Here is a 19,277-nt window from a genome sequence, read left to right as displayed (position 1 = left end):
CCGACCGTGACCCCTGGCCGGACACGCCAGGCCCGGAGGCTCAGAGAACACTGCGTGGCCTCAGCGAGGCTTGACACTGCCCCAATCACACAAAGGCTCACTCTGCACTTCCTCTGGGCAGCACACACGGCAGCCTGCCTCGCCTCAAACCTGCCTCCTGCACCTCACCTCTCAGTGCCTCTAGGCCCCTCTGTAGCTCACCCCGGACCTCCTCACAGGCCTGATCGGTATACTGCCGTGCCTCCTGCCGCACAGAAGCCAAGCTTGCTTGTAGTGCCTCCTCAAGCCTGCTGGCCTGTGCCTCGGAGCGCTCGGCCTGCTCACGGGCCTGCTCCTCAAGCCTGCTGGCCTGTGCCTCGGAGCGCTCGGCCTGCTCACGGGCCTGCTCCTCAAGCCTGCTGGCCTGTGCCTCGGAGCGCTCGGCCTGCTGTGCCTGCTTTTGACCTTGAAGCGTTATTTCTTGCCTCAAGCCAGCCAACATTGAGGCAATTAACTCCAGCTGGCCAGGCTTAGCGTCTTCATCAGCCTCAAGGTCACCACTACCCCCACCACTCGCTCCGCCAGCCGCACCGTGCTCGCCGAGGTCCATTGTGCCCGAGGCGTCACTCTTTGTCTGCCCGTCCACTCACAGCACAATTTCCACCCCGCTCCTGACACCACTGTTATACTCCACTTGTCTACCCCTCACACAGGCAGACAGGTGCTCTCCCAATTACTTAAACTGGGCTCGCTATGGAAAACACAGTGCTCCCACGAGGCGGACAGCAGACACAAAGACACTCCGGCGGACACAGGCGATTAAGTCCTAAGGCACAGAGCACAGGCGAGCGCGTCCTTTGTCTTCTCTCCGTCTCCACTCTTCCTCGCCGCATGGCGTCCCTCTCCAGCCCGCCCCCTCAACGGGGCCGCAGGGAACCCTCATTACGTCACGTGGCGCCAATTACAATTTAAACTAAGCTAAGCCTTGGCGTAACAATACGTACAGTTTCAAGGACACATGCCATATGGAGGACCTCTGAGTGACGGAAAAGTAAGAGGAGGAAAATTAAGGCAGCTACTATGTATACTACTACTACTACTACTACTACTACTACTACTAATGACTGTGGCATCCAACCATATCACTAATACTACCTAGCACTAAATCACCTATCATCTATTACGTCCAGATCCCCCTTTCCTTCCCTACTCAAGTCACTCCTGACCCACCCTAATGTCACTCTCCACCACTGTGGCTTCATATTCCATATTGGAGATGTTGGTGGCTTTTGGGCAAGAGTGTCTGGTGCCCCTGAGACATAGGATGGCCGACCTGAGCAGGGAGAACGAGAGGCGACACCTCATCCAGGCGACAACGTGGCTCCTTGGCTGATGCTTCTTTTTTGAGATTAGTTCCGCGAGGCGTGCGTAGAAGCATTGGGCCCTGGGACCCATCCCGCCGGATGTGGTGAAGACGAGGGGGGTGAAGCTGCCCTGATCCACATGATGGATTCTTTCACCGTATGCCCTTGTCTTCGCCTGCTCGTTCCTGTGGTGGACGGCTTCCAGGGGCAGCTCACGGTGACAGGCAGCCATCGGGTCGAATATGCGGATGTCCAAGAACGCCCGCTGTCCGCGTACCCAGAATCCGCGGGCACTTACATCAACCCGTGCCTCCTGTGAGGTATTGGCCGTCCTGTACCGAAGGTGTTCGCCGTCCAGGGGAAGCAGTGCCGGCTCGGCAGTGACGTCTTGGCATACCTCCCCGAGCATGCTGACTGTCAGATCCCTTACTTCATCGTGTCGAATACAGACGAAGCCTCCTTTTTTACATGTCATGGTGCTACTACTACTACTACTACTACTAGTCTATACTACTATATATCAAGAACAGTATAACAACTTCATGCAAAGCTTTCACCGTCAGCTATATCACGTGTCAGCAAGGAATTAATGGTTGGGTGGGAGGAAGGGGAAGGTTTCAGAATCTACTTATTCTCTATCAGTTTCTCCAACACCTATATGACCCCTGATAAGACATCTCCCCTCCTCAACGCCACCAATTCGATTTGCACTGTCATTTTACGTAACCCCTCAGGCCCTCACCGCCATAATAATGATTCGCAATCTACCTCCTCTTTCCACTTGCTCCTCCCCTACTGGTCTGCCTCCTATATATTCCTCCTCATGCCCTTCCCCGCCACAGCCAACCCAAGAAGCGTGCCACACACACGTCCGCTCCCTCACTGCTTTCGCCACCACCACCACGAACTCCACTTTATAGCTACCACCACTTCGTCATCACCAATAATTGCTCCATCAATGTAAGTGCTTTAACTACCGTGACCGACCGACACACACACACACACATACACACACACATTATATGGAGCTCCGTAGTGCAATGGTTAACGCGCTGGCGGAGTGCTCAGCGTGCGGGCGTAGAGAGCCCCAAGACAAAGTCAAGTCCCACCGAATGACGCTGACAGTTTTCAGTTATCGCCGAGTGGTTGAAGATTACCCACTTGTTGGTCAGATCTTCAGTCAACCCTAACTTCAACAACTCCGTTCAAGTGGAGCACCGGGGAGTAGCATGGGCCAATCACGAGTCATTTATGTTACTAAAGCATTCACTATAAATAAAATTCGCCTGCGCCACTAACGAGCTGGAGTTGTCCGAGAATCCCCTTAGGAGAGCCTACCGGCGCTATATATAGGCAGCACCGAAAAAAGAAAAAGAAAGCAAAACAGAGCGAATCCAGATTCAATTCCTGCGTAACACAATCCTAAAGTTCCAACTGACACCCGATGTCCATTCACTGCTGGGTAGACAGGGGGAACCTATCCGTCTCCTCTCTGACCTAGAATCGAATCTATAGGATCGCTCGGTTGTGAAGCGAGCGCGCTAATTAACTAATTGCACTACGGACTACGGAGCTCCGTGTGTGTGTGTGTGTGTGTATGTATGTGTGTGTGTGTAGAACTAAAGAACCCGCGAGCCCGGAGTCGATGCCTCCATCAACGCCCAGCTCATCCAACTGTTTATCCTCTTTCGGGTTGTTTAAGAAAAGTCAAAAGGAAAAAGTTAACATGGGGGCATACGCAATAGCTGCGCGTTGCCTCGGTGCTCATATCCGTCTCAATATTAGCCCTTGAGCCTATGGTGGGTATAAAAAGAGTCACCCCGGGCCACCTTGCCAGTATGACATACGGGTTATCGCAGTTTACCCAAAAGGGTATGTGGGGAAAGTAAGCTGTGATAACCCGGATGTCACACCTGCCCTGTGTCCCTGGATAATGGATTTTTACCCACCGCAGGCTCAAGGGCTGAGGCGGAGATGAGCACCGAGATCAGCGCATAAGGGCCGGTATAGTCTATGTCCCTGACTTTACTTTTACTTAAACTGAATGTCTTACTATATTTTCTTAAACGATCTTTTTTTTTCTAGTCCTGTCAGTTAGCAAGTTCCAATTTACATTAAACCAGCTATTCCCTACCCATTGCAGGGAGGGCAAAACACACGGCGCTGGCGGAAGGCAGGCCGGCAGGCGGGCAGAGCATCCGCCACGCCAGCCGACGACACGGTGTTAAATAACGATGATGATAATAATAATAATGATAATAATAATAATAATAATAATAATAATAATAGTTCTCTGTTTAACATTTTATCCCTTCGTTTCTGTCCCTCATTGTAGCACGCAAGATCAAGATCTGTCTCGACTCCCGACCTTGGTAACACGATATGGCTGAATACAAGCTGACCTACTTCATCGGGCGAGGGCTGGGCGAGGTGAGCCGCTGGATCATGCACTTCGGCAACATCCCCTTCACGGACGAGAGGGTGGAGGAGGTGGACTGGCCCGAGAGAAAGAAGCGTAAGTCTTGAATGGCATACAAGTAGTGCAGTGTTCTTCAAAAAATTCTCACTGCAACCTTATTGTTTTGATTAAGCCTTTCCCTCAGGACCCATTTCGAATCCTCATATACAAAGTAGACTATTCTATTCTCTCCTTGGTTGTTCCTTTTTGAGTAGGAAATTTAGGAACTGCATTAGATGATTGATTGATTGATAGTTTATTGTTGCAGGTATACAACAAAGGAGAAGGGAGGAACATGCCGTCCCAACCCCCAGGCAATACTAGTGTGATTGTTAAATATGCATCGTGAAAAATATTTATGTAATGGTTTTCCAGTGATTTTTCTACTTTACACGAATCTTGTATCCTTGCACTGAACTATGTTTGCACGCCACAGTAAATGAAAGCTATTGACACATTTCGGTAGCAATGGAACTACCTTAATTACTACCCATAGCCCATGTTCTGATGGTTCAGAGGCACTCGATACAGTATTCCAGCATGCAACATACACTTTTCCTCAACATTAATCAGTATTCATTCTCGGATATTCTTCATCATTGCCCCCTCATCTCATAGTTTTTCTTCCTCGACACAGACACACCGGCTGGTAAGTTGCCGGTGCTGGAGGTTGAGGGGAAGATGCTGAATCAGTCCCTAGCGATCGGTCGTTTCCTGGCTAGCAAGGTGGGGCTGGTGCCACAAGACCCGCTGCACGCTGCCTTCTGTGATGCTGTGGCTGAGACGATGAAAGAGTTGGCCGTTGATATATTTGATGTCAAGTGAGTGATGAAGAGAGAGAGAGAGAGAGAGAGAGAGAGAGAGAGAGAGAGAGAGAGAGTGTGTGTGTGTGTGTGTGTGTGTGTGTGTGTGTGTGTGTGTGTGTGTGTGTGTGTTAATTAAAAGCAAAGTAATTACAAAGCTGCAATCATTATAAACTTGCTTAAGTAGCACTGGAGAGGTAAAGAGAGTAGCTATGTGGCTGTGATGAATAACTGTTTTTTCATTGCTGATCCGAGGAAGCTTGGATTCACCAGTGAGATGAACACATTTTAGCATGTCGTTCTTATTTTCTTATTTCATCCGTGTTAATGATATTATGGTCTTCAGTACCTGACAGTGAAGCCTCAGAAAGGTAGAAAGGACCTAATGTATAGTCTACCCTCTTCTCTTCCCTCAGTCCTTTATTTAGTTGATAATTTAATCATAAGAATACCCCCATCTCTATACCCTTTCCCTTAAATCCTTTACCCTGTCCACACATCTAAAGCAGGGGTCTACTCAAGCTCTCAGCCTCATCTCATTCTATTTTATTCATAGGAATGCAGAGGGCAAGAGCAAGGAGGAGAACATGAGAACTTACAAAGAGGATTTCGTGCCCAGCAAGCTAATGCCTATGATGGAACGCATGAACAAGCGGTTTGATGGGAATGAATGGTTCATCTCATGCAAGGTTAGCTATCACTCACAGTCAACAGTGTACTCATCTGAAAGGGAGTATATATAATGTTACCACAAATGGTCAGAATATGAACACAACGATAAAGAGATAATATATTCTAGTTGTCTAGCTATCAAGTATAAGTAACGGTAGATTATAAGATTAACTAATATAGCAGCAATAGTTGGGCCCAGGTTGAGCCTGTCCATGCGGTGGGCTCCCTCAACGCATCCGCATTAGTTGAGCCTGCCGCCTACGATGAGTGCACGATAAAGCCTACGCAGGCCTCTCGTAGGCCTTGCCTTAGGCCCGTAATTTTGGCAGTTTTTTGGGGGGTCTAGAGGGCATCATAGGTTCAAGGCAGGGGGGGAGAGGTAGGGTGGCGAGCAAAGCGATCATGCTCAAGTGGGGTAATTTTTTTGAAAAATAAGGACTTCTAGGGTCACTTTCGGGCCGCCAGAAAACATGCTATGGCCCCCTAGCCCCCCCATAAATTATGGTTCCGCGCTTCCGCCCCTGCATCTCGAAAGGCGAGGGTCTCCAAGCCACTCGTTGTTTTGCGGACCATTTCAACAGTATAAATAATCAATAGACATAAAGTATCAAGTATGTATGTAGTATAGCTCCATGCCCACTTTCTTTCCACGGCTGCCAACTTGTCTGCCGAATGCTGCATGTAGTAAGCAAGATGGCGCCACTATAAATACTTGCTTGCGCCACAACATCCCACCAAGAAAGCCTACCGGCGACACAGACCGAAACGCAAAAAAAAAAAAAAAAAAAAAAGCTGTTACTTGGGTCACATATGCCGTCTGTGGGTCATATGTTTGATATCTTTGATGTAGATAGTGAGGTATGTGTATATGAATAGGCTACATAGATGATTGGTAATCTTTTTGTTCTGTGTATCACACAATACTAATTCCACCAATCCCCTTGCTCTCCTCCTCAATAGCTCACGTGGGGTGACATGGCCATCGCACTCACCATGGAGCCACTGTTTGCAGAGTTGCCAGAGCTGGCTGCTAAGTTTCCCAAGCTGAAAGCGCATTCAGATAAGATGGTGAACCTTCCTGGAATCAAGGAATACCTTAAGAAACGTCCCGAGACATCCTATTAAATCCTTTTCCACTACCTCCCCTCGCCGTTCATCTCAACACTCAATTTCAACACTCATTTTGTATTAGATCGTCTTTTATATACATATATTTTTTATATATTTGTTTATTTTATAATTATATGCCAGACTGTCTTTTATATTTTTATCAATTGTAGCAAAATGCATAACATCAGGAAAAGGCTATGTCTTTGCAGCTAATTTGAAGAAAACTGTTGTAAAATAGGAATGTAATGGGAGACTTAACAGCATATTGAAATCTGGGCTTGGGGTTCTCCCTCCCATTAATATATATATAATAAAAATTGTGAAGCTAGAGGAGGCCGTCTTTTTCTTTCTTTGGCCTTGGCTTTCAGAAAGACATGGAATCTCATGCAACATATTTTCTTTATTCCAATGCCTTCATCATCGTCATCTTCAGCCATTACTAGTCTACTACAAAGCCTTTCCTAACAATCTGACTTCTACAATACCCGGCCTCCCACTCTAGTTTATACCTTAGTTGCCCATATGTTATCAGTTCTATGCATTTCTAATCTTGATCAAACCTTTTTCAAAATAGCTTCCACCTTTGTTGTGGGGTCCATGATGTACGGTACAGTTTCAGTCTCCGTGTTATTATACCCAGCATTTTTCTCCCCATTCCTCCTTCTGTGCTTATCTTTATCTCAAAAAAAAAAAAAAAAAAAAAAAAAATATTGTAAGGCTCCAAAATTCTGAACCACATGTTAGAACTTAGAATTGTCAGTATACATTCATGACATAAGTGAAATGTAAGTAATAAGTGTGTAGTGAGTCTGAAATTGTCACCTTCGTGTTTCTGATAAGACTATCACCATATGAAACATTCAGATTTTCACTCGTTTCAGCCAAGTTAACTATAATCTATTACAATTAATTGGAATGATAGGCTATATTTTGAATTTACAGTAATCATCCACCTAACAACATTACCTGTCGAATATCAATATAATAGGTAAGATTATCCCTTTAAATTTTACCGCCACCCGAAGCATCAGCCGCTGCTCCGAACTTTCGAATTCCGGTGTTGTGGGAATTAGCTCGCAGCTGCAAAATAGCTCGCGGATAGAGGTTCAACTTCCTTACTTTTTATTATAGATTTTCACTCGCCGCTATCGTTTACTTGTCCTATTTCGGCCCCAATACATGGCACAGACATCAGAGCCACACTTTTAATCAAGAGAAGGCTTTACAACAAACGAAGAGGGTAGATTTTAGGAAGAATTACCCCACGTTGACGTTCACTCAGTTCCTGGCTTGTTTGGTCTGTTGGTCGGTGTGCTGTTGTCTCGCGGGCAATATGAACCATCACAAAGATCACAAGTGGACAAACTAGAACAAAACCAGTCAAATTATTATGTTTTCCTGTGTATTCCCCAGCAGCAGAGCGACTTATTTCTGCGAGGATATATTTCTCGCAATACCGCCCCTTTCAATCCCCCTCTGGCACAAAGGTAAAGCAAAGGAGCATCATTTCAGGGTTTAGCATCGGAGGTGGCAAGGCTGGGCTGCTCACGGGCGAGAATGGTGGGTATACTTTGACATTATTGAATATCTTTGTTATGAATTAAGTCTCAGATAAAGGCTCAGAGAAAGAGAGAACGTTGCAGGAGTCGCTCAAGGCATGGCAGGAGCTAATGGTGATATTCCGGGGAGGTGTTCAGCATGCCAAGTTAAACAATGCCGATTTTGTCCATTGTTGTTCTTTAGTAAATGTGCTCCACTGCGGGCTACAAAGCTGTGGTGGACCTGCTTGATTAATCTGAAGTAAAATGGAAAATCAGCTGCACGGTTTGTTTGTGTATTTTAAAACTTGCCTGGTAAGTTAGAAATACGCAAACCTTTACCTGACAGAAAAGTAGTTTCCTCTGCATATTTACTTCAACTTCAAAGTAACCAAACCCAATCAAATACCAAACTCAATAGTGCAGTAAATAGCAACCCAACTTTACTAAACTGTTAACCTAGCTCCACAAAATTAGTAACCTAACCCTGCTAAATCAACAACCCCATTTGATTAGCAACTTAACCGTACTAAGCCAAAAATATGAAAATTCCCTATCTTCAGTTTAGGTCCCTGTAAGTACTGAATTGATTCAAGGTAATTTTTTAGTATAAATCTAATCACAAACATCAGAACCCAATGGTTTTGGCTTATTTTGAAGTAAATGCTTAGAGCTAATTAAGGTATTTATTTATTTTATTGTTGCTTCTTATTTTTACTGTTTTATATCTTTCATTTGATATTTTTTTAAGTTTTTTTGAGTATTGTGAGGCCTCATTTACTGAGCAAATGAATAATAGTCATGATATGACCAATGCCAAATGTAATAATAGGGAAACACGGGGTGGAAAGGGGCAGGGTAATACTTTCTGAGAATTCCGCCTCCCCCTCCGCCACTCCAGACCCCCCTACCACCCAAGACAAGCCTGGGGAACTGTGGGGAACCGGGGTTTTGGGGGGGAAGCCAAAATCACTGAAAAATGGGCTTCCAAAATTTCTCTAGAAAAATCCCTAAATTAAGGAAAATTCCCTACATGTGGGGGGGTGGTCCAGGGGGGGGTTCAGCCCCCCTTGGTTAGGAGGATCGAGGGAGGCGAAGCCCCCGCGTTAGCAAGTCGTACAGTTCGGTTGGAGTAGTTTAAATATGCTCCCCACCAAAAAAAAAAAACAAAAACAAACTCACGATGTTCCGGTGCCTCAGACAGGTAGGGGGTCCAGAGGGGGGCGCAGCCCCCCTTGGTTAGCAGGGGGGCGAGGGGGGCTGTTTGGTTATAAAGTTAGGACTGTCCTTACTTTCGAGACTAGGGAATTTTCCTTCATTTAGGGATTTTTCTAGGGAAATTTTTGAAGACCATTTTTCAGTGATTTTGGCTTCCCCCCAAACCCCGGTTCCCCAGGCTTATCTTGGGGGGTAGGGGGGGCTGGAGTGGCGGAGGGGGAGGCAGACTTCTTAGAAAGTATTACCAGGGGCATAGTTATGGCTGCAGAGTGGTAAAGTTTCAGGAAAAATAGAAAGTTTCCAAGGAAAATTTTCGGGAATATTCAGGGCCCGGCAATTTTGGGAATTTTCAGGAATTTTCAAATTTTTCACACATGTGTATTTGTATTATCTAATAAACAAACCAATCTTGGTTAGTCTAACTTAAGACACATAAGAGGCGACAGCTTATGTTACAAAATAACAAAGAATGACCTCACTCAGTCAGTAAGGAAGCATATATGAATACTCTTGAGTCAAGACCTATATATAGTAAATGTTTTGGGTTTTGTTAGGTTAACCTAGGTTAAGTTTAGGGTATTGGGAATCTTCAAACACATGATTGCCAGCATCTTAACCCGTCCGCTGAGATTGGCATGGATTTGGCTTTCACAGGTAGCCAGGTATCATATACTCCCAGGTCTTTCTCTGCCTCTATGGTGGATAGTGGAGTGTTGCCAATGTGGTATTAGTATGCTGGATATCCCCTCCCAAGGTGCATGACTACATTTTTCTTCATCGAATTGTAGCAGACACTTTTTGGTCCATTCCTGTAGCTTGGTGATGTCTTCTTGTCGGAAAACCTCAGTCAAGGGGTTAACGTATAAACCAACAAAGAATGACCTCACTTTGCTGTTTTGAAAGTCTCATTAGTAAGGAATCTTATATGAATTTTCTGAATCAAGACCTATAACTGTTTGGGGTATTGTTAGGTTAGGTAAAGTTAAGGATATCATCAAACACATGATAGGCAGCACCTTTTAGTGAAAATCAACAAAAAATGACCTCACTTTGTTGTATAGAAAGTCTCATTAGTAAGGAAGCATATATGAATTTTTCAAGTCAAGACCTGTAGTAACTATTTGGGGTTTTAAAACGTTAGTTTAGGTTAGGTTAAGTTTATGGTATCTTCAAACACATGATAGCCAACACCTTATGGTATAAATCATCAAAGATTGACTTCACTTTGATGTATTGGAAGTCTCATTAGTAAGGAAGCATATATAAATTTCTGAGTCAAGACCTATAGTAACTGTTTGGGGTTTTGTTAGGTTAGATTAAGTATAGGTATCTTCAAACACATGATAGCTAGCACCTTATGGTATAAATCAACAAAGAATGACCTCACTTTGTTGTATAGAAAGTCTCATTAGTAAGGAAGTATATATGAATTTTCTGAGTCAAGATCTATAATGACTGTTTGGGGTTTTGTTAAGTTAGGCTAGGTTAGATTGGATTAAGTTTAGGGTAACTTCAGTCAAGGGGTTAACGTATAAACCAGCAGTGGCAGTATCGTAACCAATGAGGTTCATCCAAGGTGCGTTTTTGCTGCCTATGCGTAGAGCTCCCTTGTTTAGGGTATTGGGAAAGGAGCAATACGGCTACCCTCTGACTGGGAAGGTAGCCTACCCCATCCTCACCTTCACATAGTGCGCACCGTTAGTATACCCTGCGGGGTAGAACCAACGGGGAGGGGGGCAGTGACCATCAGCTGCTTTGTTTTAATCCTTTTAGCCTTGACAAGGAGCAAGTCTCCATAACACTACATTGGACTGGTCACCCATTGGTGGCCTCTAATACTTTTATCAAGTTTTTAGAGGCAGGAGCGATGGCCAGAGGGCGGCAGAAGAGAAAGGAATGTATGAGACTGGTGTCTATTAATATGAATGGTTTAGGTGGTGAGGAAAAGAGGAGAGTGATGATTGAAAATTTTGTAAATGGTAGAGTGGATGTGTTGGGAGTGAGTGAAACACATATTCGAGGAACTGGTGTAAGTGATGGAAGAGAGGGTACGTGGGAGGGTGTGCCTGGGGGAGTTGTATGGACGGGGATAGATGAGAAGTATAGAGGCAGGAATAAGGAAGGATGTGCTATTGTGATGTCTGAAAGAGTGTGGAATGGTGTGACTGATTATGGTTGGAAGGGATCAAGAATTGTGTGGGTGAAAGGAAAAGTAGGTTTAGAAAAGTATGCATGGGTGTGTATTTATGCACCAGTAAATGTGAAAAGTTAAAAAGGACTGAGAGAAAGGGAAGCTTTTTGGGAGGAAGTGAATGCATGTTTGAAGAGTTTTGAGAAAGAAAGGAAACTTATTATGATGGGAGATATGAATGCTAAAGTGGGTGATGAATGTGTGATGGATGTGGTGGGAAAATGGGGGATACCTGGGAAGAATGAAAATGGAGAGTGCCTGGTGGATGTCTGTGCTGAGAGGGGAATGTTCCTAGCGAACACCTTCTTTCAGCACAAGAATATCCACCGATACACATGGAGGAAGGGAGAAGATAATGAGCAAAAAGGATTGATTGATTATATGGCAGTAGATGAAAGGCTTAGAAAAGAAATTTGTGACACAAAGGTAGTAAGAGGAATGTTCGATGGATCTGACTATCTCGCAGTGCTGGCAAAGTTAAAGATGAAAGAAAAGTGGGTGTTTGAAAAGAAAAGGGAAAAATATAAAGGGAACAGGAAATCATATTGGAAAGAAGTAAAAAACGAAAGAAATGCAGAAAATATCTCCTCAAGTAAAATAAATTAAGTTATGGATGAGAATGGAAAGATGTTAAAAGATGGGGAAGCTGTGAAAGAGAGATGGAGAGAATATTTCAAAAACTTAATGAATTTTGAGGGTGGACGTCCAGCAGCTGTAACAGCAGCAGTTTTGAGTAGAGGTAGAGGAGGAGTATATAAAGAAAGAAGTATAACATATGAAGAAGTAAATCAGGCAATAAAAAAATTAAAAAATGGAAAGGCAGTAGGAATTGATGGAATCACAGCAGAAATGTTGAAGTGTGGAGGAGATGAAGTCGTGAAATGGATGGTCAAGATATGTGAAGTAGCATGGGAGGGGGGGGTGGTGCCAGCAGACTGGATGAAAGCCATCATTGTCCCAGTTTACAAGGGGAAGGGCAGGAGAGGGGAATGTGGGAGCTATAGAGGTATAAGTCTCCTGAGTATACCCGAAAAGGTATATGGAAAAGTCATAATAGAGAGGGTGCAAAGACTTACAGAAGAGAAATCAGTGAAGAACAAGGAGGCTTCAGGAAGGGAAGGGGATGTGTGGATCAGATATTTGCCTTCAGGTGGTAGTAGAAAATATAATAGCAAAAGGAAAGAAACTATATGCTGCCTTCATGGATTTGGAAAAAGCTTATGACAGAGTCGATTGGATTGCATTGTGGGATGTTTTAAAGATTTATGGTGTGGGAGGAAAACTGTTTAGTGCAATAGTCTTTCTATGAGGATGCATCTGCATGTGTCAAAATTACTGGAGAAACAAGTGAACATTTTGAGATAAAAGTGGGCTTAAGACAAGGGTGCATCATGTCACCATGGTTATTCAATATTTATATGGATGGTGTGATTAGAGAAATGAAGGGCAAAGTTGGAGAAGTTGGAGTAAGACTGTTTGATGAGGGAAGGAAGTGGGTACTGAATTCGATACTGTTTGCTGATGACACGGTGCTCATTGCAGAAAATGAAAGTGACCTACAAAATTTGGTGAGTGTTTTTGATAGTGTCTGTAATAGGAGAAAGCTGAAAGTAAATGTCAACAAAAGTAAAGTAATGGTTTGTGAGTAAAACAGAAGTGAGGTTGTAGATTTTGTATGCCCATATAGAGTGGGAATTGAATGTGAAAAAGAATGCAAAATAATTTTGAATGGTGAAGAAATGGAGGAGGTCAATGAGTTTAAGTACCTTGGATCAGTTATGTGTAAGCATGGTGGTATGGAGGGAGAGATAAGAGAAAGGGCATTGCAAGGAAGAAGGGTGGTAGGGTCTTTGGGACAAATCATGAATGGCAGAAGTGTGAGCATGGAAGTAAAGAGGGATTTGAGAAATACAATAATAGTACCAACCCTCACATATGCAAGTGAAATGTGGGCCTGGAATGAAAGTCAGAGGTCTAGAGTGCAGGCAGTGGAAATGAGTTATTTGAGGAGTGCTTGTGGTGTGAGTAGAATGGATGGAATGAGTAATGAAATCGTGTACGAGCATTTTGGAATGTGTCACAGGGGTGAAGGGAAGAAGTGTGGAGTGGTGGAAGAAGTGAAGTGACAGACCTTAAAGTGGTTTGGCCACATGGAGTGAATGGAGGAGAGTAAGATGACCAGAAGGGTGTATGTGAGTGAGATAGAGGGAGGGAATGCTAGAGGACGACCTCCAGTGAAATGGAGGGATAGGGTGCAAGAGTATGTTGGGGAGAGGGGGGAAAGATCTTTGAGAAACTTTGAGCAGGCAAGGAGGGAGTGTCTGGATAAAGAAGTTTGGAAGCTCTTCTGCCATGGCCATCCCCTGGTGGGAGCTCCTAGGAGCAGGCGTCGATGAAATAATGATGATGATAACTTCAAACACATGATTGCCAGCACCTTATGGTATACATCAACAAAGAATTACCTAAATAGCCAGCACCATATGATATGAATTAACAAAGAATGGCCTCACTTTGTTAAATAGAAAGTCTCATTAGTAAGGAAGTATATATGAATTTTCTGAGTCAAAACCTCTAGTAACTGTTTATAGTTGCTTTGTTAGGTTATGTTAAGTTTAGGGTATCTCAAGACACATGATAGGCAGCAACTTAAGGTATAGATCAACAACGAATGACCTCATTATGTTGTATAGAAAGTCTCATTAGTAAGGAAGCATATATGAATTTTCTGAGTGAAGACCTATATTAACTGTTTGGGGTTTTGTTAGGTTAGGTAAAGTTTAGGGTATCTTTTTAAATAAATTTATGATGAAAAGATTGTTAGTCAGGAATAGGATTGTAGAAGTCCTGTGAATTTTGATGTGGGAAACTCCATGGGAACTTTGGTAATTTCGGGAATTTTCGGGAATTATGAGAATTGAGAAAAGTTTACGTTTTCCTATGTTTTTTTTCTGCCCTTATTTTTGTATCTAAGATTATCATTGCCTCTTTAGGCAGTGTTAGTGAATGTCCCTTACCCCTGTGGTGGCGCAGGCAGGATTGAGGCTCATGCCACCCTCCGGTTAACCCAACCTAACCTAACAAAGCCTCCAAAAGTCCCCAAATGTCTTGACTCAGAAAATTCATATATGCTTCCTTACTGATGGGACTTTTTATACATCAAAGTGAGGTCAGTCTTTGTTGATTAATGCCATAAGGTGCTGGCTATAATGTGTCTGAAAATACCCTAAACTTAACCTAACCTAACCTAACAAAACTCCAAACAGTTAATATAGGCCTAAAATCTACGAGCAATGAGTAATGTTTTCTTTACTGACCAGCAAGTAAAATGTTTGGACATTTGGTTCCAAAGAGTAACTTGTATTCTGGATTTCTGAAATAGGAAAAAGAACTGAGTTCACTAAAAAAAGTATCTCTGTCAGTTTTCTAGGTAGCTTTTTTCTTTTTTTCAGCAAGGGAGACAGCTCAAGGGCTCTAAAACAAAGTAGCAACAAAAGAGCCCACCAAGACAAAAAAGCCTGCCAAGGTGCAGTTATATAGCCAATACTTGAGAACCTGCATGTTTGACTAAATTCAAGTAGTATTAGCAACAGTGAACTCAATAATTTCCAATTGTATGACCTCAGACATAAAGGGTGAAATGAAAGTTAGCCAGATTGGTGGATATTTAAGGAATTGAAAATGCAAGATTCATATTGGAAGCACTTTATTGTTCATCAGCAAAAACATATTTAATTCACACAAACAGTTTCATTTAAACAGATTTGGTGGACAATAGCATTGGATTCAGAAAGGTTAAGGTACTGATACCAAAGTAGGTTTGATGCATTTAACTTTGGTGCAGTACATAATTTGAATATTAGCAGTTGTCTTATGGCATTTTAATATATATGTGTGTGTATATATATATATATATATATATATATATATATATATATATATATATATATATATATATATATATATATATATATATATATATATATATATATATATATATATATATATATATATATATATATATATATATATATATATATATATATATATATATATATATATATATATATATATATATATATATATATATATATATATATATATATATATATATATATATATGAAGATTGAAATCTTTTAGAATTTTGTCACTTACAAAAGTGAGATAATTATGTCAGTAAAGATTATAAATAAGGATTAAAGTTTTATGAAAGGAGTGACCCCTATACTATGGCCTTTTATAAGTTACTACCACAAAAAAACATTTCAAATATGTAATTACATCACCTGACATTGATGTGAAAAAAGAGTGAGAGTAAGAGACGATTGTGCTTTAACCCTTAAAGCGTGGGTGTCGACAATAGTCGACAGCTGGTGCCTGGGCTCAAACCGAAAGGTGTCGACAGGGCATTTTTTTACTTAGCGCGCCGTCAAATTTATTTTGTTTATGCTGAAGTAGGGTAAGCATGTCGTTTTCTTTCAAACAAAACCCAACCATGCTCTCTTGACTAATTATTGGTCAGTGTATGACTTGTGTGAGCTTTGAAATGATGTCCGCTAGACATCCCACCTCTTCTCACCTTCCAGTGAATTTCATCCACAAAATGGGGCCCTTTGACCTCAATGCCCATCAAGGGCATCAAGAAGGCCTAAATGTCAAGTTATTTTGGGGTGTGGTTCACATAAACTGTATAAAAGTTATGCTTCTTAGTACTAAATCACAGAAGGAAAGTCCATTTGGGATGGAAAACTGCCCATAAAAATGTGTTCTAAGTGATCCTACTTCAATATTCCGTACGCGCTCTACCAAAGGTCATATAGTCTTCAACTTAACGTCAATAAAGAGTTAAGGGTATGTACTTTACAATGGTACTTCATTCGGTTATGTGAGTCAAGTAAAGTGAAGGTATGAAGGATTGAAGTGAGGTATGTTTTTGTCTGAAAATGCCAGCGTGGGAGGACAGGCACGCAAAATAAGCCCGCGCTTTGAGGGTTAAATTTCTGAGCGAAATAAACAGAACTATAATAATAAAATAAAGATTTGGCATGAATTAATCTTATTTAACATGGAGTTAGTCATTATATTGCACTTTTCAGTCCAATATTTGGCACGAATGACATTAAGTAATTGTTAGCTCATATTACTTGAAATACTGCATCTCGTCAAGAGCTTTTTCATGATGTGATTAAAAACATGCACAGTTCAAGACTATTACCATGTTAGGAAGTGGTTGACTGCAGATTAAACTAGAAGCAAGAATCATGTCCTTGGTAATAAATGAATGGAATGGTAATATGAACAAAAGAGGTACTGTAGAACTTGATACCCAAAGTTTTGTAGAAATAAGTATGAGAAGTATTTGAAAATATAAATATAAACAAACATCTCTTTTAATTTACAATAAATTGAGTTTGAAAAATTATTTAACTAAACAGGAACTCATTGGACTTTACTCACTTTTCTCACAACCTTTAACAATAAGTAACTGAGATTCATTTATTCCTGGATAGGAAAAGAGAAATACAACAAATTTATGATTTAGTAACTAGTCTAAACAGATTCAAGACTCATTGACTTTACCCAAGGTAAACTCAGTTCAGTAACACAATTAAACTTACAGTAATACCTCGGTGTACGAGTGCCTTGGTTTATGAGTAAAAAAAGTTCACTGAAAATACCTTGGTATATGAGGAATGACTTGGTGTATAAGCATCCTGTTTGTACAGGTCAAAGATGCGGGCATGAGTTCCTTTTGTTCGCTGCAAGACAAAAGCGTTCAGAGCGGAAAACAATGGGAATGAGATCAAGCTGGTGTCACACTGGGCCGTTGTCCTCCAAACCCATTGGTGGTATGGGGAACTGGCAACTCCAACTTTTCTGAGTGTGCGTCACACACGACCAAGGTTGGTTGCCCATATCCATAATATAAACAAACCAGTCATCCTGTATCCACATGGCACCGTTTCCAAAAGCAAGGGCTGTTGTGGCTTGTGCTGCTGTTACTCAAATTATGGACATGTTGCTACAGTTAAATGGAAGGAAGAAGCAGTTGTGAGTACAAAAAAATCATGGCTTCAAAGATGGGAGGACAGGTGTCTTTACCCAAACCAACAAATCGCTCCCAGTTGGGTGTACGGGCAACCACGGTTGGGGTAAAACGCCCATTGTGACACTGCCTTCAGTCTGCTTAGTACACTCAGAGTGCGATCTTTGTCTTTTCAGCACTACATTATTATGTTATATTATTTATATTATTTATCATTGCTATTTGTTTGGAAAATTTATTTTATTCTGTATAAAATAACTTGTAAAATGATATTTAATACTTCTGGGGATATGGGCTGCATTAATGGGATTCCCATTAATTTAAATCGTGAAATTTGTTTTGGTTTATGAGTTTTTTTGGTTTGCGAGCAAAATTCCTGAACGAATTAAACTCGTAAACCAAGGCATGACTGTAAATTATATAAAACTTGTTCATTTTGATTGATCTAGTCCAGTGGTTCCCAACCTTTTTTGTCCCGTCTCCCTTTTCCATTTACTTTTTCACCTGTGGACCCCTACAGTGAAATAGGTTAAGCCAGCAAAATTAATAGAAGATTTTTCTGCAATAAAAATAATACATACATATAAAATCCCTTGCATTGTTATGCTGATTAAGCTGTAATAAAATTAAAATGAAAGCATAATAAATTAAAAAATAATTAGGATCTCTATGGACCCTTGGTTGGGAATCACTGATCTAGTCTAAGAGAATATGCTTCACTCGCCTAGGCAGTTTGCCATTTGATCACTGCAGAGTAGAAAACATTGCCTCAGACTAACCACTGTCCAGACATTGCTAAAAACATTCTAGATCTGAATACTTATCTAGACTGTAAACAGTGGTGTGATAAGTTTTATGGGTACTGTTGACATTAAAATATACTGCAAAATCATTAACCCTAATACTGTGATAAAATCTGTGAGTGACTTCAAATAGGTTGGGGCGCATGTAAACAGGTGTTCCTCTGTTTACTCAAATTATTCAACAAAACTTCGGATGATTATTTTGAGGGGGAGAGATGAATATTAACCCTCTCGCGCACCATAAGTTTCCAATAAGTTTCTGTTCCGCTCATCATACATTTCTCAGGCCCAACCGGCTTTTTTTTGCCGCCGCGATACTCTACATTCCCGGACGTATTTTACCCTCACAGATATATCGTACCCCAATGAATTTGGTATCAATGGATTCATAAAGACTTGTACTAGAACATGCACAAATATAAACAGAGGGAAATATATATATATATATATATATATATATATATATATATATATATATATATAGATATATATATATATATATATATATATATATATATATATATATATATAAACAATACACATTTGTTTCAAGTCTCCGTATAGAGTATTGTAGACAATAAATCTGAAGTACCAACTCTCCCCACTCGCTAGCTCGAAATTTTGTGGGCCAACTCTTTTAGCCATATATATATATATATATATATATATATATATATATATATATATATATATATATATATATATATATATATATATATATATATATATATATTTGAAGCGAAATTTAGTGAGGATTCATATGGTATCCTCAAAATCCTCATAACCCTATTAGTTCCCGAGAAAACTGTATTTTTTTCCTCTCCCCTCAGAGGAGGCTAACAAATAAAAATATCTCCACACTCCTCATCTATGCTCCTTAGAAAGGTTGCCATATGTTACCATTAAGAAACTTATCCCAACAAATGATGCTCCCAAATATGACGCACTTTCACTGAAAATTTATTTTTTAATCAATTTTTTAAAGTTTTATGGTGCATTTCGCATCATCATGCGCCAGGACCTTTTACCCTTGATGACGCGAAACGCATCATCATGCGGGGGAGAGTTAACTGGTTTTCCATTGTTTCCTAGAT

General features: G+C 41.3%; 1 protein-coding gene and 1 long non-coding RNA gene across 2 annotated transcripts in view; both read left to right on the top strand.

Annotated features, from left to right (window-relative positions):
- The first annotated feature begins 2,137 nt into the window (after positions 1-2,137).
- Positions 2,138-6,716, top strand: LOC126991856 (hematopoietic prostaglandin D synthase-like). Its single transcript, XM_050850507.1, has 5 exons — positions 2,138-2,303; positions 3,679-3,858; positions 4,439-4,622; positions 5,161-5,293; positions 6,237-6,716. The coding sequence occupies exons 2-5, from the start codon at positions 3,726-3,728 to the stop codon at positions 6,399-6,401; spliced, it is 615 nt and encodes a 204-aa protein (XP_050706464.1). The 5' UTR covers positions 2,138-2,303; positions 3,679-3,725; the 3' UTR covers positions 6,402-6,716.
- A 1,127-nt stretch (positions 6,717-7,843) lies between these two features.
- LOC126991855 (uncharacterized) overlaps positions 7,844-19,277 on the top strand; it is a 17,018-nt gene continuing 5,584 nt past the window's right edge. The window contains exon 1 of the long non-coding RNA XR_007745893.1: positions 7,844-7,946. This is a non-coding gene — a long non-coding RNA (uncharacterized LOC126991855). The remainder of the gene's footprint in view (positions 7,947-19,277) is intronic.

Source organism: Eriocheir sinensis, unplaced genomic scaffold (genome assembly GCF_024679095.1).
Source record: "Eriocheir sinensis breed Jianghai 21 unplaced genomic scaffold, ASM2467909v1 Scaffold351, whole genome shotgun sequence".
NCBI lineage: Eukaryota > Metazoa > Arthropoda > Malacostraca > Decapoda > Varunidae > Eriocheir > Eriocheir sinensis.
Note: the sequence above shows the minus strand (reverse complement) of the source record. Positions and strands in the feature narration are given on the sequence as shown.

Bases quoted from the DNA above. Each gene is read 5' to 3' on its own strand.
- LOC126991856 (XM_050850507.1), top strand. From the start codon at position 3,726: ATGGCTGAATACAAGCTGACCTACTTCATCGGGCGAGGGCTGGGCGAG. The intron at 3,859-4,438 runs GTAAGTCTTGAA...TCCTCGACACAG, and splicing joins CTGGCCCGAGAGAAAGAAGC to ACACACCGGCTGGTAAGTTG. The intron at 5,294-6,236 runs GTTAGCTATCAC...CCTCCTCAATAG, and splicing joins AATGGTTCATCTCATGCAAG to CTCACGTGGGGTGACATGGC.